A 22,549-nucleotide genomic window follows, 5' to 3' on the forward strand; every position below is an offset into this window, starting at 1 on the left:
CACTGTCTCTATCTTTCTGCTTCCCACAGCACATTTACTGATCTTAAGTTGGATAGCTAAGCAAGCTTCAAGTAGAAGAAAATTGAAGAAAGTGCCTGAACTTGGTTCATTTCTCAGCTGCAGATTTGAGTTTAGTGCAGCTGTAAGGGCGAGTTTATAGACTTCTGGACTCAAATTACTCCTTTTTATAAGATCTGCTCACCTACAGTTTTACAGCACTGGTACCTCTTCCATTTTGCAGAAAGAAGCTCTGTTAGAGGCAAAAGGAGACCAGTGTTTTTGTCCGTCATTTTAGGTTTTAATTGATATGTCCCTGGCCCACAGCTTCTTGCTTTCCTTGTGCTTACCATTAGGGAGATCTCCTATTGAAATTAGTGCCTAGGTGCAGGGAGTCAGCTGAAAACAGAGCTCAGCAAGAGAGCTGGGAGGCCAAAGGCTCAAGTGAAGGTGCCCCAGGTCATTTCTGCCTTTTTAGCAAATGCTACTCTGTGCAACATACAGGCAAACATCCTTTCAGTATCTAAAGGGGAGCTACAGAAAAGAAGGGGACAGATTCTTTAGTTGTGACAGGACAAGGGGAAATTGTTTAGAACTTAATGAGTAAAGATTTAGGTTTGATGTAAAGAAAAAGTCTCTTAGAGTGAGGGTGGTGAGGCACTGGCACAGGTTGCCCAGATTGGTGATGGATGCCCCATCCCTGGAGATGTTCAGGGTCAGGATGGACCAGGCTCTGGGCAATCTTATCTACTTGAGGATATCCCTGTTTATTGCAGGAAGTTGGACTAGATGATCTTTAAAGGTTCCATCCAGCTCCAGGATTCTATGCTTCTACAAAACCTTCTGGAAACCTGGCAGCACAATGTGGAGCCTTTATTTCTTGCTAGTCAGCAGGCTACAAAGTCAGACTCTCTTTTCCTTTTTGTCCTCTTGTTTCCCCCCTAAGGTGTAGGTTCAGCTTCAGTGCAAAGAGTAGTCTAATGACTTGGGCACCTCTAGCAAGGTGGGAGTGAGAGATGGAGGTTAGCTGCTCCATGACCAAAATCTCTGGCTCACTAGACTAGAGGTAAAAGTACATGACTATTCTGCACATTCTTGCTGTCTCATATTTGAAGAATGTTAGTCTCCAAACAGCAACCATTCCAGAAGAGTTCTCTCTGGATTTATTAGTACCAGAATGTCTCCTTTCTTCCTCTAAAAACATTACAGGTGGGTGATAGATGTCTCCATGCTGAAGTTGCAGGAATCCCAGACTGTCCTTTCGCTCATTTCAGGCACCTTTCCAAAGCCAAAACTTGAGATGCCATTGGATATCCAAGTACTGAAAATGTCCACTAACTGATTATTTTTGCTTATGTACCCTTTTAGGCATCTTCAGTGGTATTTAGATGCCTTAAAATGCCTTTTTTTTTTAACTCTTAATTGGAACATCTCAGCTACAATGATGTTCAACTTGCCTAGAGATTTGAAGTTACCCATCTGGGAACCCATGTCCTAAATACATCTTTATCACCTGTGATTCTTTCCCCTGTATGTAATCCATAGTTTAGAACAGAAGAAGACAATATGAGCTCCTAGCTGTTATACTGCATATGCCCAACTGTTGTTATCTAAATCCATGCCCAAATCCCCACAAAGATCATGTTCCTCTCTTTCCTTCCAGCATTGTTTTGCTGAAAAGCCAGCTTAATATAAGCATATAAGAATTTGAGTCTTCCTCGAGCCACTAAGTACCTTTATACAGTACTTAAAAGTGATACGAGAATGAGTGCACTGGTCCCAAAAGGAAAATTGTGGTTTGGTTCATATAAGAGCTTTGTTATTTTCTCTGGAACAGTGCACAGAAGGCCCTAGAGATGCAAACATTGCTCTTCTCTTCTCCTCATATGTCTAATGGCCTAGCTGGTGCCATCATTTCTGTCTCTTCTTCTGACTCATACCCCTGTAGTTTTCTCACAGTGTATCGAGGCGTTGGCACTGCAGCTCGATTGTCTGCTCTGGTGAAATGATGCCGATTGACTGCATTTCCTCTTCGACCTGACAAGTGGGTTGAATGATCACATCTATCCAAGTGTGCCATTGGAACCAGCTCCTCCTGGTAGTGCTTTGCTTCGAGTGGCCGTAGTCGGGGCTGGGGTTTGAACTTCACTGAGATCCGAGCCTCAGAGTTACTTCTGGGGTGATCTGAAAGAAGATAGCGAAGAATTCTTACAATGAAGAAAAAGAAAGAGAAACACCATGGTGTTGACAAGGACAGTTACATGGTATTCAGTATTATACAACATTATGATTTTAAAACCTGAAATGGAAACATTTTAAGTAATTGTTGTAGAGTAAGAGAACAGATAAGACCTAAAAATAACCGTAAATCTTTACTTTCATCTGAACACTGATGTTAAAAGATCTTATTGATCTTGCCTCTACTCTGAAACCCCACTGAGAAAACATTCAGGTATCTTTCCGTATTTCATGAAGCAACTCATACTTTCTCAAATTAGAGTGTATTTTCTGCTGATTTCATGAATATATTTAGAGCTGTGGTTGAAAAACACTGTAAAACTCGCAGCAGAAATCAAACAGTGACTACAAAGACCCTACAACCACTGAAAATTGAGATAACCAGTTATTAACAACTGGGAAGAAAGAAGTTTCACTTGAAACCAGGAGTTTGACTTTACAGTGCTTTGATTACCTTGGGTGTGTCAGACCTACTCCTACCAGCTTGCAGTGCTGCAAGTACATAATAAAAATGTGATTGCAATAGTCCCTAACTGTCTCTCATCCTGACGAGTTTACAAAATGTACTTTTTTATTCTTTTTAAGGCCACATGTTAGTCTGACTACTCACTAGCAAAGTAGTCAATTTAAGAAACAACTGCTAACAAGCTAGGAAGTTTTGAGAGAGAGACAAAGGTACATGAAGAATAAAATTAGACCATACCCTGCTGCAAGGAATGCTTGCAGGTATCAGATACAGTCACACAGTCAAAACTTGTGAAATTATTACAACTTAATAACTATTAAGTTATTTACATCTAGTATCGACTAGTTTATTGGCACAAAATAAGACATGATCCTGCACTTAATTCCACTGAGTAGGATCACAAACATTTAACAGCAGAACCTTCTTCTGTTAGACCAGAAGCAGCCATGAGCAATAAGACAGGATAGATATTTTCAGATTTGATGGGTTTCCTCTTAATTCTTTGAGGACATCGGTGTCACAATCTATGATCGACATATACTGCCAAAGAAATGATTTCTTTAATGAATGACAGGAAGAGATGTTAATTTAAGGATCGATACATTTGCAGACATTTCTGTCCTCCCATCTGCTAGCATTTTTGCTTGTATGAGTCAAATCAAGTTTGCTGGAGGGTGCTTACTCCAGAGAGATCTCTAGGCATAGGTAAGTGCCATTTCTCTCTCTAGAGGCATATGTGGATATATGAGATTGTTGTATTTCCTACACCCTGAGAATTTATCTTCTCAGTTACCATCAGTCTCTTCTTAACACTAACTATGGGAGGAATTTTGTGTAGTTCCCTCCTGCTGTAGACATTTCAGGTATTATGAATGCTAAGGTCTCTTCCAACCCACACCATTCTATGCTAGATCAGAAAATCATAGAATATTAACTGAATGTTCATTTCAAAGCAAATACAACTCCAAGCTATTTGTCGTTTGATTTCTGTACCTTTATTACTTCCCATTTGGTTTACCCTTCCATCTGATAACTTAAAATAGGGCCCCTTTAATTGCAGGAAAACATTTATGCTCTAGTAGAAACAACAAGTAATAAGTCTTTTAGAAAGACACATACAAAGATAAAACCAAAACAAAACAAATAAAACCCAACAACACATAGCCACCACCATTATGTTCTGACAAACCAAACAGAAAAGAATTTGCTCTTCAAGAAATAAAAAAATAAAATAAAATAAAATAAAATAAAATAAAATAAAATAAAATAAAATAAAATAAAATAAAATAAAATAAAATAAAGAAAATAACCCCCCTCCCCCCACCTTGAACAACTTTGATCTTCACTTCTAAATAGATGGGTTTCTGTTCTGCCCCTACCACATGTGTAGGTGCCCGTCACCAGGGATATGGTTTACCTACAGAAATCTTTTTTGATTTAATTTATATCAGAGCAAAACAGAAAGGAAGGGATGAAAATAATTTTGCACCTGCACAGAATATCTTTGTCATCCAATTTTTTATATAAAGAAGATGACTAAAAATATGGTTTCAATCACTTCTCATTAATTTGGCCAGAAATGAAAAGCAATTTTCAGAACTAATAGATTATATTTCAGAATCACAATGGAAGCTCAGAAAGGACTCAGACGCATTACATAAGGAGTTACTGATGGCTATTCAAGTGTCCTAAATTCCATGTTTTCTCTGACACTACTGTTGTGCTTCATTGGGCAATTCAGTGTTGCTCCATCCCTGACTACTTATTTAGAATGTGAAGATTTGTCTGCGTGTTACTGTGGACACACAGTAACTTAAAAAGTAATATGGCTAGGTGGTTAGTTTGTCCAATAATTACTACAGAAATGCTCAGAGAACAAGCTGGGAAAAAGGGAAGAAGGTACCAGGTAATTGCTGAGATACCACAGGAGAGTATTTTGGGATCATAGTCTATTTACAGTAGGATGTCTGTATGGAAAGGATCAGGGCAGTTTGGGGAGGAACAAGTGCAGAAAAAAAATAGAGGAAAAATGGCATAAAAAGGAGATGGTTGCATGTAAACTTAGGCTGATCAGTACATGTGTGCAGCCATGCCATATGCCTGATAAGACAGTCTTACCTGTATTCTTGTTAAACTTTACTTTTTTTTTCCTGAGAGAGCAGCTGCCTATACAGTGTGCATGTGTGTATGAAGGTCTGAGTACAGCAATCAGAAAGACAGTGGTCCATACATACTCTGTAGATACATATCTCGGTACAAAATTGCTAGCTATTATCAAGGTAGTAGGATAAGTGAGTTGGGAAGTGTTCGAGAAACCATGGCAGACACTGAGGAGTTAATGTCTGTGAGTTAGCTATTGTGTTGGTGAGGAGGTCCAGACCAGTGATTAGAGAGAGAGCATGAGGTCTGTGGCTGGCTACTGGTAGGGTCATAGCCTGGACAAGTTACCAGCAAGACTGGTTTGTGTTCATGTATACCTGAGTGCAAGGCAAGGGGAGACAGGGGTTCCAGGAGCCAGCTATGGGCTAGACTGGGTGTCCAAGGCCAATCATAGTGGTATCTACTGTGCGCATTTGTGTTGGGGAACTGTGTGTGCATGTGTATGCAGTTTTTCATTACCAGCCTTTCATCTTGTTCAGCCAGAGAAGGAAACAGGAAGAGGCTGTTGGTGCTGTATGATTGTGTGAGCCCTGTGCTCACTGTGCTACTTGGGGTAGTTAGCCGTGTGTGTGTACACACTGAATTATGGTACGTGGGTGTGCTCCTGGGAACTCCTTCTCAGCCTCACTGTTCTGGGACATAGAAATGTGGACATGGAGGTGTGCCACCCTCAACCCTATCGGGATAGTGACATAAGCATCTCCTAACAATTCTGCTTACAGTTTTGTCTACGGGGCTGCAGGAAACAGTTTCCTTTTTTGGGCTTACACAGAAGTTATCATCCACATGCTAAATTGCAGGGATCACAGGAGTATTTGTGCAAGAGGAAAATAGAGAATAGTAGGCGGTGCTGGAACAAGACAGAAACTGCAGCAGTCATAACCTTACAAACAGTGGAGATAAAAAGATAGGAGAGAAGGGTGTAGCTCATTTAAAGAGACCAGGGACTTCCTTTCAAGTATTCATTGAGTACTATTAAAACCATCAAATAACTGGCCAATTATGTCATTGCTAGAGCAGAATACAGCATAAAACATTTCCATTACCTGTAAAAGTAACATGCCTGGCTTTCCTCCTCATGGGCTGGCCACTGTGGTCCTGTGGCAAGGAGAGGTAGCGCACGCTTGTGGTATCAACCTGTGTACAGAGAAAAATTAGTTTAACTCAGCTTTCCTTCCAGTGAAAATTGGTGTTTAGTCAAAGGATAGGAATATGCTCTTCTAAGATTCACTTATCCTATTTCAGGTAACAACTAAGAATTAAATGGGACTTTGTCCAGCAAGAGCTTACTTTTCTTCTTTAATTGTGATTATCTCAGCTGTAAATGTCTATGCTATCCAAAAGAAAAGTCTTACTCTTATTTTGTACGTCAAATCAGTGCAAGTTACATTACTTCTTACAGCCACAGTAGGTGATTTCTGACCACTGTATAGAGAGGAAAAGCATAAGAAATGCTGCTGAGCAGAGGCCTTTCATCTAAGGTGCTACATGACCATGTTGAAGGGAGTATCCATTTTAATTATTACAAAAAGCATATACAGTTGGGTGCCTCTTTCCCTGTTTATGGAGAAGCAGAAGCATTTTTCTGTGTTTTGATTACTGGAATGGCTGTTTTCATAACAGGTACCTGTCTACCCCACGGTAAGCTATTTCCCTTCCTGCAACTCTGCCTCAGGCTGTGCTGCCGACGGATGAGGATTTCCTGGGCCTGTTTCTCAGTGGCGTTTGAAGGCAGGTTGTGGCGGTTGTATGATGGTGCCTGTAACAGAAAGCACACTTCGTTAATTCTCTCTGCACTTGTGATGTTAAAAAGGCAAAGCTGCACAGCCCAATAGATCGTATGGCCAAGGGCACACTACCAACTTGACAAGGGTCTCTTCATACCTTGTGCAAAAAGGCACCCTCACACTGACCTTGTTCCTGCTCAGCAAGGCTGTATTTCAGGTTGGATATTGAAAAATTCCTACTCAGAAAGAGTGGTGAGGCACTGGCACATGCTGCCCAGAGAGCTGGCAGCATCACCGTCCCTGGAAGTCTTCAAGAAACATGTGGATGTGACTCTGTGAAATATAGTTTAGTGGGCATGGTGGGGGTAGGTTGATGGCTGAACTAGTTGATCTTAGTGTTTTTTTCAACCTTAATTACTCTATGATTACAACGCCTTTTTTGATAGACTCACATCAGCTCAAAGTGCAGCATAAAACATTTCCACCTGCACAAGCTTGTTAACACCTCTGAGCTTGGCCTCCCTTTCTCAGCCCTCTTCTGGTCATGTAATTGGGAGTTACAGATCTGAGGCAGGTCCCAAGAGACAGAGATCTTGTTAACCCATCTCTGAACTTTGATACTAATATTACTGAGCTAGAGCAAGTTGCAGACATGCTTGAGTGGTAGATAATTCTAAGAGTGTATCTCCTGAAGACAATGCACAGCTCAGTTTGCTTTCCAAATTTGAACCTTAATCCTTTAATATAATAGTTCAGTATTACCCTAACACTGAACATTTTTTAGGATAAGTGTCTTAATTTATTGCTTACACCTTGTGAAAAAGAGGAAAAGAGAATGATTCTCAGCCTTTAAAAAAAAAATTCACAGAAGGAGTTTATGTTAAGAGAAACTTAAGTGCAGAATTTGGTCTAAATTTCACTTGGTGTGACTCCTTGTGAAGTTTGTCTGGCAGGGCAAAGTGTCCCCACACCTTCAGAGTTCAAAGTGAAGTATTAGAAGCAGTATTACTTTACTTCCAATCTTTCATTTCCAAAGCACGCAGTTTTCAACGCCACACAAGAAGTGACTGGCACTAATGGTCATTATTGTAATTGATTTTTAAGAGAGAGAGTTCATTTCAGCTATCTAAATGAAGGCAGCCATATATGCAAATTATTACTGGCAAGATAAGAAATTAATATTATAAGGATAATTGGTCGTGGCAAATCAAACAAAATTGAGAATGAATTTTGTATTAACAGTGTTGTATTTAAAGATCAGAGTCTAGCATTTTCTAGCTAATGTGTGTTACTCAAGTTAGCTTAGTTTATCTTAGTTTATCTGCATAATTTCAAGGTTACTGTAATATATCCTCTCCAACTCATTGCTACATGAGATCACTCAGTTGTACAGTTGCATATTCTGGTCTCATGATTGAATTAAGTAGATAGGACGTCTTGGGCTGCATCAGAATCAGCACAAATTTCTGTAAAACAAATCCCCCCTATGGAATTTTTATTATTATTATTATTTTTTTTTTTTTTGGTGGGGAACAACAAAAGCTTGTCAGACCAAGTTCCAGAGGTTGTGGAATTTCTCTTCTTTCCCCATTTGGTGAGGGGAAATTGTAACTCCCACGCAGAGGGAGGATGCACCAGCCAGCCTCCCAATTGACTTTGAGTTACGTGATGTTTACCACCTCCACAGTGCAGTTCCACGGCTGCTGGTGACCTGCCATCCTGTTGTCCTCAGAAATGCCCTGCTGTCCCAGGGTTCCTCAGCAGCTGCCAGCTCTATGTGCCCGCATCCACTGTTCTGCCACACAAGGCATCTGCCCAGTTTCTCAGGCCTTGGCAACATCTGAGGGGCTGTGCTATGCCTTTTTGGTGTGGCACACCTCTGCAGGTGGCTTGCTTGGAAAACATGCCTGTGCCTGTTGCTGCAAATACACGGGCTGAGCTACAGGGTGAGGCAGGTGGCCCACACGGCTGTAGAGAGTGGTGGGCTTCTGCAGGAGCAGGCTACAGGACATGAGTGCCAGCAGAGGGAGGGTTGGAAGGTCAGTCTGAAAGGCTGTTGCTGAGCTGAAGGTATAGTGAGGGAAGTCTGACCTCTACAGCTCACTCCTGGATATTCTTGGCTTTTCCAACCGCTGTCAGAGTAAAAAGCTGGTGGAAAAAATTGCTTTCTAATTCTCCACCCAGGAAGGACTCCTTCCCTTCACAGCACGGCTGCTGCCAGTCCCACCCTACCACCACCCTTTCCATGAGGTGGGGAGGGCAAACAAGAGCTTTCAGTCAGCAAATGCTGAGTGATAGCAGGTTGGTCACGCACCCTTTTTCGCACTTGGTACAGGTTATGGGCCAGGACATCCTTCATGGACTCCACATCTGCAGGGGAGAGCTTGTGCTCATGCCGTTTTCTACAGCTCCTGTAAATAAATGAGTTTAAATACAAAATTAAGCTGATTAAATGCACTTGCCACCAAATGAAGCATGATCTGCTCCCTTCATTAAGACAGAATACTGCATAGAGCTTTTCAGTGAGCACTGTTGCCATGAAATCACCCAAAGCTGAATGAAATACAACAGGCTTGACTCCTTCTTGAGCTTTATCAATACACAGGCCTAAAGCCTTCACAGAACTAACAGTAGAAACATCCTATATCTTGGACTGAGCAACAGATAGGAAAGCATTCCAATTTCCTCCTCTGTTTGAATCTGCCTTTCCTCGAGATCTCACAGTCTGGGCCTTGCTGTCTTGCTGGTTTTAACTCCTCTTCAGCACATCCTTAAGAAATAAAGCACATCTTAACTAAAGAAACAGAAAGATCTGCTCTGTGGCAAGGAGAATATGTAGGGTTTCCTTTTTGTTGAGCCCATTTCTCTATTTAAAATGGAAGAACTATCTAAAAGATAGTAATCTTAGCATTTTTAGCAAACTGGGACAAGAAGTGCTAAGTCATTTGTAACTGCCTGGCCTTTTCACTAGCAAAACAATAGATGAAGTCTGCTGTGAAATGTTAACTGTATTTGTTATATCAGTCAATCTGTGTGAGAGATAGTGTTCAGCTCAGTTCCTGAGAAAAGAATGGGAAACAGAAAGTGGTTATCCACGATGAATCTGTCTGAGTTCATCTTTCTGTTTCTGTTGTTTTTTTTTCCTTTCTCCATTTTCCTTCTTTTCTCTTATTTAAACTTCTATCAAAAGTCTTTATTTTCAACTAAGTGATGCCCTTTAAGTTCTGCCTGCAAACTGTGTGATTAAATAATGGATTATTATCACCATACATCACTGCCAGATGTTTGTGTACCTGTGTTTTTTACTCCCTCTATAGTAAATTTTAACAGCAAAGGAAGGTAGATTGAAACTTAATATGTTGTAATCATCTGAAAAAATGCTTGAATTTTGCAATCACAGATAGTTTAATAAGATTACCACAATTTTATACTATAATCTAAAAAGACAGACGGAGAGAAAAGTACTCTTTCTGTGAATTTGACTATAAATCTTATCTTGGCTTCAAGAAATCCCTCCTAACAAATGTATGATTGACACTGATCAGTACTCAGCACCAGCAACAAGAAATCTAGATATTTACCAGCAAACAGACCAACACCACCATCTAATTTCAATCCAGCTAGTGTTTTAGTTTGATTGGTTGGTTATTTGGTTGCTTGGATAGGTTTTATTTGCTTCCAGCTCTTGGGATAGCACTGACAGGATCCGGTTATGCTTCCAAATTCCCAGGCTTAGGTGAGTGCTTTTAATGCACCCTTCTCCCATATTGAGTCTGGCATGTCTCAAGCTGTAAAACAGCCCAAGTATGCTACTTTCCATGGCACAGAAACCAGTGTCTCAGTGGCCCCTAGTTGCAGTCTCTTTGGACAGGACAGGGACTGAGAAGCTAGCTAAGGCACAGTTGTGACAGCAAACATAAGCACAGCCCCTGGGGACTAATGGTATTCTGCTTTAACTCATACTCGTATCTAAAACACAGCCTTGGTTCATTTTTGTGACGCAAACTGAATAATCATATCTGATACAAACAATGTTGATATCACAGGGAATAACATTTCTGATCTTCATTTCACCCGATGTCTCCACTAGGTCTTTGCACCTTGAAGGTGGGAAAAAATAGGAGGAAACAATGAGCAAAACTCCAGCAGAAGATGTCACATCACCTGTTTACCTTTCTAGTTGCATACCTGTCCACATGCCAGCACAGAAAAGGTGATCAGTCCTAGGTCATTTGAAAGCTTATAGCCTACCTCTTTAAGTGAGTTAAATAAAATGACTGAGGCAAATTATCTCTCTAATGGGTATTTACAGGGAGTATTTCCCCCAAATGCAACCATACAAACACAGTTTAAATTGTATTTACTTGGCTGTGATTTCGTTGTTAAAATCCTTATTTCTAAGGCTGATAGTCTCCAAACCATTATGACTTAATGTTCTATTTTCATTTCTCCAGCTCACATTGGAAATGCTTAGTGAATATTGAATACTAACTCCACCTACAGGACTCCCACACACCTGAATTCAATATCTGAGCATAGAGCTAATCCACAACATTGGACATCTGTCCTGATTGCTATAGACTATTTCCCCATGTATCTCTAGCATAACAGAAGTGACCAGAAGTGCTGATCATTTTTCTCACTACCATGGCACTGCAAATACTGCTTTGTATGATATAGGGTAGAACTTCGCTTCAAATTTCTACTTTCTTTTGTGGCCAGATTTTTGTATCCCAAAGGACAGACACTGTGTTTGATTAAATAATTTACACCTGCTTTCATTCAGAAACATTTTAGTCTTAGGCAGGTTCACTTAATTACTCAGGAGAATGGAGGTATAAGAACAGCTTCATTGGCTCAGACCACAGATCCAATCAGACAGAGGAAAGCTACACCTTTTTTTTTAAAGGTGACATTTTATTTTTAAAAAGACTATCCCAGTAAGAAAAATGGTATATCACAGGTTGATGCAGAGTAAAATTTAATTGCACCTAAAGTAGAGCTGGCAAATCTTAGTCAATCATATCAGCTGTTTATTGTAGAATATTTTTCAATCTAAATGTTTATCTCAGGAGATAATTGCTGACTTAAGCTGAAGTAATTTGTCTTATTTTCTCTTTCTGTCAAGAAAAGAAGAGGAAAATTGTTTGCTGTAGACAGTCTAACAGTCTACCAACCTTGTACATTTACTCTAGACTCAGAGCAGTTAAGGGAATACAGCAGACAGAAAGGAGCCTGACAGACACACAATCTCTTTTAATATGATCCATTTGGCAAAGAATGACTTAGAAAGAAAAGGGCTAGGTCTTACACTGCAGGCTGACTTCAGTTTCAAGAAAGTAGATGAATCTTGACACGATTATGTCAGTTTCAAGAGAGATTTTAGTTTAAATTCCCATTGTTACTTGAACTTCTTGGGGTGAGGTGAGGGGAGCATTCAGTAAAGAAGATAAATTGGGCCATGCCAGAGGCTTCTGCAGAATGCCTTGGGAGAACTAGCATTCATTTAGTGTACTGAGAAAACTAAGAAACCTTACTGATATAAATTTCTTATTTTCCCTATTGAAAATTCAGAGTAAGGTTCAGAAAGTGTATCCCCTCCTGTCTTTTTTTTTTTTTTTTTCCATTTTCTCATCTCTGCAGCCACATTCTGGCTAATGCTGGGTACAGAAGTACCAAAATATAAGAAATTTTCAGGGACTGCAATCTGAAGTAACAAAAAGTGCTAATGCTAGAAGGAAATTTGTTCTCTTCTGCTTGGGAATCAAGACCTTTACTTTCTCCTTCCCTTCACTTCTCTCAGCAGCTGAGAGAGATGAGCAAAAGCCTTCCACACCTGACTTGTGATTTCTCTTCCCAACTGCCCATCACTGAAGAAAAACATGGGAAAAAAGTCCTTATTCTCAATTATCAATCTATGAACAAAGAATCAGTGTGCAAATATGATGAATGCCAAAGTGCTGGCCCAAAACATCTTCTCACTACTGTCTTGTATTTCTTCTCTGTTAAAGTCACAAAATTGCTTGGGTAGTTCCTCATTTTTCTCTCCTTCCCTCCTGTACTTACTCTGGAAAGGGTAAAGAATCCCATACTCACTGTAAAGGAGCTGTGGATGATTTTGAAATATTCATGGCATTCTCAGCCATCTCAATGGCCAGTTTTATCTCCATCTTTTTATACAATGACACAATGCTGGATTTGGGTTGATGTTCCCGAATTAAGATTTTCTTCAAATACTTATTGTCAAACTTCTTAAATCTGCAAAAGAAATGTCAAAATAAAGAGTAGGAAAAGGATTTATTTTATTATTGTTTGTGAAACAAATAATAAGCGGATGTTTGTTCCGATGTGCACATATATGAACCAGCAGCAGAAACTGAATCCAAGTCAGGGGCACCTGTGGACTCCCGAAGGACAAGTAAACAGTGACCTTTAAGGGGACATTTGGCATAGTTTGCTTGTCCGTTAAGACTGTGAAACCCAGTGGACAAAAGAAAGAATCAAGCTTCAATCAAAGCAAAAAAAAAAAAAGGGTAGGGCGTGTGTTTGCATATAATCCTGCCATATTTGTAAGAAAAGAATGTGGCCGGTTTTCCTGCTTTTGTACAAATGTTGTATTCTAATAGAGCATAACAGCAGCTGCTGATCTTACAGTAATCCTGGCCTATTCAGCCAGCCACCAACAATGCACCAAATGCCCCTGTAGTTACAGTATTTTGGGCCCATTATGCTGCTGTCGATTTTGAATGCTGACAATTAGAGTGGAGAAAATATAGTTCTTTGTATTTTGAATGTCAGAGGAATTGGATGAACCACTAAGTGCTGTGTGCCCACATGCTGCAGATTGTAAAATATCTCTAATGTGTGGCATAATTTGAATGTGAGTATATGTGTGTTGTTTGTAACAGGTATGTCCTTTCAGGCAAATGTTTATCAGAACAGCAGCAGATTCTCTTACAGATTTCTTTCAAAGGAAAAGTTTACCACAGCAAGGTAATGTGTTTCACAGGGCTAAGAAAAAGCAATAGAGTTTGCACACTTGTTCTTTTCTTAAAATCTGGTCTTTATACCTAAATAGAAAAAAGAGATATATAAAAGTTTCCACTGGAATTGGAGCTCATTATGTTTATTCTATGTATCAGAGAGCTACCTGGAGTGTCATAACTTAGGTAATTAACACATATGCTAGGCATCTTCAAAGCTACATAGAAAAATCCAGCGAATACAATTTTCTTAAATTAAATGTTTTCACATGTGATATGCTATTTAAAACTGCTTCTGAACTGAAACATTACATTTATGAAAAAATATTGAACAAAATTATCATAGTTGTGTAGATATGGAGTCCAGATGAAATAATATATTTTCTCATTGGAATTTGAAAATCCAGTTATTTCAATGGGATTACTGCTTCAAGAGGGATTTGTTCAGCCTTTTGACTGCAGTGATGTGGCCTCTGGGGATAGTCTAAAGCTATCTCTACTTTGAGAATCAAAATGACATTTTTGCTTCTAAGTCCAGGTATGTGCACTATCTCCATTCTCATACAATCCCTCCGATGGGACAAGAACTCTATGTAAGCCAGCCTTCTTCTTTGCACTCCTGTAGGGAAAAACCCAGTTGTAATGGTAGCTGCCACAAGTCCCAGCAGATGCCAATCTAGATTACTGGATTCCAGTGCTGAAAGGTAGGCCAAAGGACTCAGGCACAGAAGTCTAAGCACAGCCTAAACAAATGACATTTAGCCCACAGCTCTGAGAAAAAGGAAAATGAGTATGTCTCTACACCTTCATTCACATGCTGAAGTGTTGGTCAGCATGACCATGGCACTCACTTGGGGAAGAAGGCAACTCAGAACGTTGGGTTGGTCTCTTCTGAGCAATGCCTGGAAGATCCACAGAGCTTAAAAAATCACCTCATCTTGCTCATAGAAAACCTAACACAGGTTCTGCTCTTTCTGAGTAAAGACTAGCTTGAAACTATCTGCTTGTGTTAATATTTATATTCTGCTACTTCTTCCAGTGGTATATATTATAAGTTATGTGAGTAAACATGATTGAGTATGAAGAGCTGTAAGAACAAATGGGTAATTATAATTGAATCTGTACTTACCTACAAGAGATAGTACGTGCCAAAGTGACTTAAAGAGAAAGGCAGTGAAACACCACTTCCTATTCTAAATCCAACCTAAATCCTAAAGAAGCAGGATTTATACCAAAGCCATATACACAGCCTGATGCATGCAGTATGACTTTATCTATTGTGTTTTTCTTTAAGAAGGTTTCGGTTTATCCTTGTTTGTGCAGAAGTAATATAGCAGACAGCATATAATCACTGCACTCACAAGAGGCAGTGGTTACTTGGAAGTTCACCTTTAAAAAGAGATATTGGATGTCTCAAATATCTTTTGTGCTATTTTAGACTAAGGAGGCATGAGACGGATTTCTCATTCTATTTACCATTTTTATTTTACATTGCAAATGATTGGCTATTTTATTGTAACAGTTTGAGTAAGATATGCTTACTTATCTCTCAGCTGGTAATGACTCCAGTGTCCACATATGTCTTCAATACCAGCCTTCAAGTGATCCATCAGCTAGAGAGAAAAAAAGAGGAGCCATTATGAGAAAATAAATGTCACCAAAAATATGCAGCTATTGACTAGATTTTGAAATTTTTGAATGGAGAGGCTGAGTTAATTCTGAAAACATCAAAAAATCAAGGCCAATATCCCTCTATGCCACTGTGACAGGTGCTGTGCTTGTCTGCTGTGTCAATATTTTGATTGAAGTAGCAGTTCTGTAAGTCTAGCATAATCTCACCATCACCTAGCAAAACACAGATCCAAGTAAAAGACTGTCCCCAGTAGAAAACACTGAGCATTCTAACAGCATTATTTTCTTTGTCTACTATGACCAAAACCTGAATCAATGGGTTTGTCACTCAGTTTCCTCTCAACACGAATGACATTCTTCCACATGCATGGGGCCAGGTACTCCCCACCGTATCTTTTACCCTGAAATTGCAAATCCTCTGATGATTTTGCATATTGTCATGAGAATTGCACCAATACTATGAGAATGTTCAGTCATCTTTTTTGTGTTTCCAGCATTACAGAAATAGACAGAAAATGACAATCATTGCATACATATGGTCATATATTTTGCTTTTAAACATTAATTTGATTCAAATCTAAGTGTAAAGGCTGTAGTGATAGGAGAATGGTTGGACTAGATGATCTTGTAGGTCCTTTCCAACCTTATGAACTTATGAACTTATGAAATAGCAAGAAATATGTTCACTTCAAGTTCAAATCAATTGAGATTTTAACAATGTCTTTGAATGTGTTGAAGACACAACATTTTTGCTAATTTCAGACATATTCTCTACTGTGAAAAGGAAAGCATGGATATATATTTTGTTTAGTGCTATTGTCAGTTTGAGTAGTTTTTTGTTATTTTGTACATTGGTAACTTGAGAGACAAAGCAAAAGTTTGAAAGGGAAAAAAAACACATTCAGAATAATTTGGAGTGAAATTTGCAGATCAAAGGTTCAACACATATCACTTCAGTAAAACTTTATTAAAAACTTCTAAGATGTCAGTGGTGTTTATAATCAATCAAAAGACAGCAACAAATGTATCTGACAAGTCTAGTTGGAAAGGATGATAAGTGCATTTTATCAATGCTACTTTTAAGCATTTTTCCTACCACAGCCACAAGTATCCTGACATAAGAGACCTGCTATGCTGTGACTGTAATGGTACAAATCTGACAGTAACTATTGGTTCAAATGAATGATCATGTTTTAAATATTATGCCTAGGATTTCCTCCAAATGTTATAAAATTCATCCAGTATTTAAACACCCTTTCTCTTCTTCTTTTTAGGGTACCATCTGCTGATGTCAAAAACTTACTCGCGTGTGAATTTCTTCATTGATGGACTCCTTTTTGTTGGTCTTTTTAACATCCAGATATCTGACCAGTGGTCCAATTGTTATTCCCTGCATTTAGAACAATGAGTTGAAATGTAAATAAACTTTCCAAAAAAAAAAAAAAAAAAGAGAGAGAGAGAGAGGGAGAGAGAGAAAACAAGAAAATAGATTTAATTTTAATCAATCAGAAAATTCATGTCTTGAGTAATTAGGAGTTGAACCAGAAAAGGATTAAAGCTCAAAAAACTAATATATATAAATATGGCTATATATATGGCTATTTTTTTAAATCAAGATTGTATTTATCGAGGCATTTTAACTACATAAGGTAACAGACTCTTTGCCAACTCTCACAAAGAATATGTCACTTGAACAAAAACATTGTGAAACTTTTTTTGAAACTTTTTACTTCAGTATTTTCAGAAGTATTTTTTTTAATTGTAGAAACCATTTTCTGCTGCTCCCAATTCCCTGTAGCACTACTAGCAAATGTCACATTTAAAAAAGGAAAACAGAAACAAAGCTGGTTTAATGAAACATTTTGACAGGATCTATGTGCCTAACCACAAGTGTGTAGAATCTCATACACATCCTAAAATATTGAAGATCTTTGTTTGGGAAAATAAAGAGTGTGAGACATCCAGAAGATCTAGTTTCTCCTTGCTGGGCACTGTAAGCCAATCTTGGTTATGTGAAAGCATCTCACTAAGAAATATAGTTACCTGAATGAACACGGTAAAGTATATAACTACAAGTGTAGCAGTAATGAACAATTTTTTTCTTGGAAAGAGTTTCACTGGAAGCAAGAATGCAAGAGAAAAGCTGCTGGCTCCTCGAAGACCACTGTAGGAAATAATGAGTTGGTCTTTGAAGGTGAAGGGGTATGTTCGAAACTTGTTACTAATATAGAAGAGGGCAAATACACCTAAAAAGGACAAAAATAAACAACAAAAACAAACAAACAAACACAAAACATTATTATTAGGCAAGCAGGAGAAGAATATTTAAAGAAAAACGACATCTTGTCCCAGGCAGCTGCTGACAGACATTTATTTTGACTTTTGGTTCTTGTAACTTCTCTTCTACCAGCTATCGAATCTGCCTTATGTGAAAAGATAACTCAGAAAAAGAGTATGTTTACTAACTGCTTCAAGTTTTAAAGGTACTTATGAGTTTTGAAGTGAGATTAGGGGAAAAGATTTACTTCCTATATTTATGCTGCACAGTTCTTCTCTGAAGTATTTTGGAAAAGAGGTAAACAACTAGAAAACACTTTTTCCTGTGCCTTGCCTTGCAATGTCTCCTGTTTTCTGCACGTGATATGCCCTAAGAGTTTGAACAGTTCTGTATTAACATGTCCTGTGGACAGATTTACTGAAAGGCAGAAAGTAATAGCATTTTAATTTTGAATCCTCCAGTTTATTGTCTCTGAAATTATCTATTGATTTCTCAGCTTTCATTTCACAGTTATTAAAAAGTTAAAAATAATTGGACAGTCTGTGGCTGTGTAAGGACTGCAGTTTGTGCTTTATAGAGTACATTCAGTCAATTGCTTGAATTTCTTTTAATCTTTGACATAAGACACATGTATCTTATGATTTTGTGTAAACTGTAATAATAAATCAAATAAAATAAATATTGGGAAGATAAACCTAAAACACTATGCTAGACACCAACTACTCAGACTGAAACTGTGTTATGTGAGGTGTCATCTTTGGGGCAATTCTTTTTACCTTATTCAAGCTATACAGAGAAAATGATGCAATCATTTTAGCAAGTAGCTTCAGGGTAAATATTTTGACCTCAGAAAAGCTCTAACACTCAGCTTAGTGTCAGCGAGACAAACGAACATGACAGCAAAGTGACTTTTGTATTTCAAAAGCAATTTTTCTGTCTTTATCAGAAGGATATTCTTATATGGACTTCAAAATTAAGCCTTTAAAAATTTACAGACTACGCTTGGTCCAGGATTAGCAATAAAATATTTAATTACCGCCTTCTTGCTGCCAACCCACAAGAGTCATATCACCTTCGCTGTTATTTATGTCATCACGTTCACGTGCATGTATTTGAACCTTCATAGGTCTTCCTCTTTTTTCCTCTAGTTAAATTCCTTCCTAAAGGTCTTGAAAGTCAAGGATCTTGAAACTTTTATCACCTTCAAGGGTCAAACCAATATCTTCTTCCTAATTTGTTATTCTGTTTGACTTAGGGATGAACCACGTCATAGCATTACGAAACGTCATCTGAACATCAGTTCCTCAGTGCCAACATGTAGTTGGTTCCAGACCAACTAATTAGATCAGTTTGTACAGAGTGCCAGTCAAATCCTGAATGCACTGAAGGACTGAGAGCTGTGTTGCGTTTATAATAATGGAGCACTCATTTTAAGAAATGAGTTCCTATTCTTCATTTAGAGTTTCCAGTGTTTCAGCTTGTGTCTGTTGTCTCTTATCCTGTTGGGGTGCACCTCTATGAAGCCTGGCTTCATCATCTCTCTATCCTCTGACTGAGTACTTGTAGATATCAATCAGCTCTCCCCCAAGATACCTCTTTTTCAGGCTGAGCAGACCCAGCTCACTCCTTGTACGTTCAGTGCTCACCAGTTTGGCAGTCTCCACTGCACTTGCACTCCTTTACTGAGGAGTCCAAAATTGAGAACAGCACTCCAGACACAGCAGATACTCTTACTATTGCTGAATACAGGGAAAAAAACTCTTCCTTGGACCTACTGAGTACACACTTTCTAGTAAAGTGCAGGATGCAGTTGGCCCTCTTTATCAAAAAAGCACACTTTCTGTTGTTCAGCATGCTGTGTCCAGGTCCTTCTCTGCAAAGCTACTTCCAGCCTGTGCTAGTATATAGAGTGATTGCAACCAGGATGCCAACCTCCACATTCACTTTTCCTGAGCTTTGTGAGATTTTGTTCAGTCCTTTTCTCCAGTCTGATCAGTTCCCACTGAATACTAGCTTTGCCATCCATGATATTAACTACTCCTCTCAGCTTCGTGTCAGCTGTAAACTTGCTGGGTGTGCACTTCCATCCACCAGGTCATTAATGAAAATAATGCTGATCCCTCCACTGAGCCTTGAGGGATGTCACTGGAGTCATAGTACAATAGAGACACAAAATGGTTTGTGTTGGAAGGGACCCTTAAGATCATGCAGTTCCAACCCCCTGCTATATGCAGAAACACCTCCCACTAGATGAGTTTGCTCAGTGCCCCATCCAGCCTGGCCTTGAAAGCATCCACAACCTCTCTGGGCAGCATGTTCCAGTGTCTCACCACCCTCAAAGAAAAGAATTCCTTCCTAATATCTAGTCTAAATCTACCCTCTTCCAATTTAATACCATTTTCCCTTGTCCTGTTGCCACATGCCCTTATAAAAAGTCCCACCCCAGCTTTCCCACAGGCTTCCTTCAGATACTTGGAAGGCCGCTATAAGGTCTTCCCAGAGCCTTCTCTTCTCCAGGCTGAAGAGACCCAGCTCTTTCAGCCTATTGCCATAGGGAGGTTGCTCCAGCTCTCTGATCATCTTTGTGGCCCTCCTCTGGTCTCGCTCCATCAGCTCCATGTCCTTCTTGTGCTGGGGGACCAGAACTGCACACAGTACTCCAGGTGGGTTCTCATGAGAGCTGAGTAGAGGGGCAGAATCACCTCCCTTGACCTGCTGATCACACTTTTCTTAATGGAATCCAGGACACAGTCGGCCTTCTGGGCTTTAAGTGCAGAATGTCAGCTCATGTTGAGTTTTTCATTATTACATACCCAAATCCTCCTCCTCAGGGCTGCTCTCAAGCCATTCTCCATCCAGCCTATATTTGTGCTTGAGATTGCCCTGGTCCAGGGCCAGAATCTTGCACTTGGTCTTCCTGAACTTCATGAGGTTGGCATGGACCCACCTCTCAAACCTGTTCAGATACCTCTGGATAGCATCTCTTCGCTCTAGTGTGTCAACTACACCACTCAGCTACTTGTCATTAGCTAGACTTTGCACAACTGATCACACCACTTGGAGCCCAGCAGTCGAAGTCAGTTAATTGCCAGACTTAGCATTTATTTCAACAGACCAAAATCTGCTCACAGAAGTCCAGAGTTGCAGGCCTGCTTTTTTTCTGCTGGCTCGCTCCCCTCAGGATCTTATACTTCATGGTCTCACAGTCACTGCAGTCAGAGCTGCCCTTGATCAACACATCTTCAGGTGTTCCTTCCTTCTATGCAAGACAAAACATATTTAATGGTTGTTTAATTGACCGACTGCATCAAGGAATTATCTTCAACATTTTTTCAGAAAACTCCTGAATAGCCATATTGCCCTTCCAATATACACTGTCATAGTCAAAGTCTCTCATGAGTATCAGGGCCTGTAACACTTTCTCCAGTGCATAAAAAATGTTTTCTGTCCGCTTTTCCAGATCAAAAGGTCTTCAGTAGACAGCTATCAAAACACCAGGTGTACTGGTCTCTCTGACTCATCAGTCCTCCAAACGTTACGCATTTACTCTCTGTTTGTTCCTCACCTTTGCTAAGGGAAAGCTCTATACATTCAGTCTGTACCTTTTCAAAGAGCACAATTTATCCTTCTTGTCTTCCTGTTCTGTCTTTCTCAAATTTTCAAAGTTTCTGCTGGCCCATCGTTGTCATCAGAAGAAGATGGGAAATGGTGTCCCACAGCTATTATGACATCTTCTAGGAAATCCTCTGACTGTGCTGGAGGAATCATGGTCTCATAGATGAGGAAGTAGGAGATCTTTGTAGGAATGGGGAAATACTGTGTGTAGAAAGAATAATTTCAAAGGCGCTGTTTTCTAGTGGTTTAAAACTTCAGTGTCCAAACAGACTTGTGAGAGGATCATGATTAGTATAGAGTGGATCACAACCTTGTGCAGTGGTATCAGATTGAGAAGGTGAGGCTTGAAATCTGTCTGGCAGAAAAAGACCTCAGGGGGCTGGTTGGCAGCTGGCTGAACACAGGCCAGCAGTGTGCCCAAGTGGCCTGTATGTAGTATAAGGAAGGAATTATAGATAATCCAGTCATCTATCTATGCTTGCTTTTACCTTCTGTCTTTTAAAATTCCTCAAGCATTTCTGACTCTGGTCCTCTAGTGTTACAGTCCCAGAACCAGAATTGTGCTGATGTACATTGTACTAATTCTCTAATTTATAAGTTAGTTACACAATCTGATGAAAATATTATGAGGCCCACAGTTAACCAAGATATCTGCTCCTATATAAGCATAATCACGGTAACATTTCTATTTTGCTTAATATTTTCTATTCTTACCTAATCATATAGACTGTGCTTGAAAACTAGCATAAGGCTTTGTTAGATATTTTTCCTTTTTTCTGCACATGTGGATTTGTGAAAGGAAGTTGTCTGTAATGCACGCCTAGTAAATTCATTATTAAACCGGTTATACCAGTCTGCACAGGATTTTCTAACATACTTTTGCACCAAAAGGTTTCTCTCAGAGATGCAGACCAGGTTGTCTGCAAAAGCTGACTTACTCAGTGTCCGCCAAATGAGGCAGAAAAGCAAAGTGAAGCAAATGAAAGCCCAATTCCACTCGTGATTTTTCCCTACTGTAGACACTCCCATGAAAACAAAGATCAGGGTCTCACTGACGCTGCTCAACATCTTCATGAAGTATTTTATTGTCGTGTAGGAATTCTGGGAAACATTCTCCTCCACGTATTTTTTCATAGTCACTGCACATGCTGTCATCCTGTAGGAGGTAAAACATCAGTGATCAGCCACAAACTGTTTTTGTTGTTGTTTGTTTGTTTTTAATTTAATAACAACTTGAGAGTTCATTTATACTCTTCGCTACCAAATTTTAATGTTCCTAGTATAATGTAGCATCTTACTTCAGTAATGTTAGCTATTTCAATTAAGTAAAAGAACTTCATTGTGCTTTATGAATCCATTTTGTTCATAGGAAAAAGTAAGCAAATCAGTCAGCCTCCCTCGAGGGGAAATGAGGATATCACATTCCTGTTCAAAGTCCTTTTTATTCTGAATG

General features: G+C 39.3%; 1 protein-coding gene across 1 annotated transcript in view; it reads right to left on the reverse strand.

Annotated features, from left to right (window-relative positions):
• Nucleotides 1-1,879: 1,879 nt before the first annotated feature.
• Nucleotides 1,880-22,549, reverse strand: part of SLC9A4 (solute carrier family 9 member A4) — a 31,245-nt gene continuing 10,575 nt past the window's right edge. Inside the window, exons 4-12 of the mRNA XM_065743716.1 lie at nucleotides 22,035-22,252; nucleotides 17,247-17,449; nucleotides 16,507-16,593; nucleotides 15,114-15,184; nucleotides 12,685-12,846; nucleotides 8,903-8,999; nucleotides 6,489-6,620; nucleotides 5,908-5,998; nucleotides 1,880-2,181 (exon numbers count right to left, since the gene is read on the reverse strand). Of these exons, the coding sequence (XP_065599788.1) occupies nucleotides 1,880-2,181; nucleotides 5,908-5,998; nucleotides 6,489-6,620; nucleotides 8,903-8,999; nucleotides 12,685-12,846; nucleotides 15,114-15,184; nucleotides 16,507-16,593; nucleotides 17,247-17,449; nucleotides 22,035-22,252 (1,363 nt within the window). The remainder of the gene's footprint in view (nucleotides 2,182-5,907; nucleotides 5,999-6,488; nucleotides 6,621-8,902; nucleotides 9,000-12,684; nucleotides 12,847-15,113; nucleotides 15,185-16,506; nucleotides 16,594-17,246; nucleotides 17,450-22,034; nucleotides 22,253-22,549) is intronic.

This window comes from Cyrtonyx montezumae, unplaced genomic scaffold, assembly GCF_038088225.1.
Source record: "Cyrtonyx montezumae isolate F1298 unplaced genomic scaffold, pur_monq_1.0 scaffold_3, whole genome shotgun sequence".
Taxonomy (NCBI): domain Eukaryota; kingdom Metazoa; phylum Chordata; class Aves; order Galliformes; family Odontophoridae; genus Cyrtonyx; species Cyrtonyx montezumae.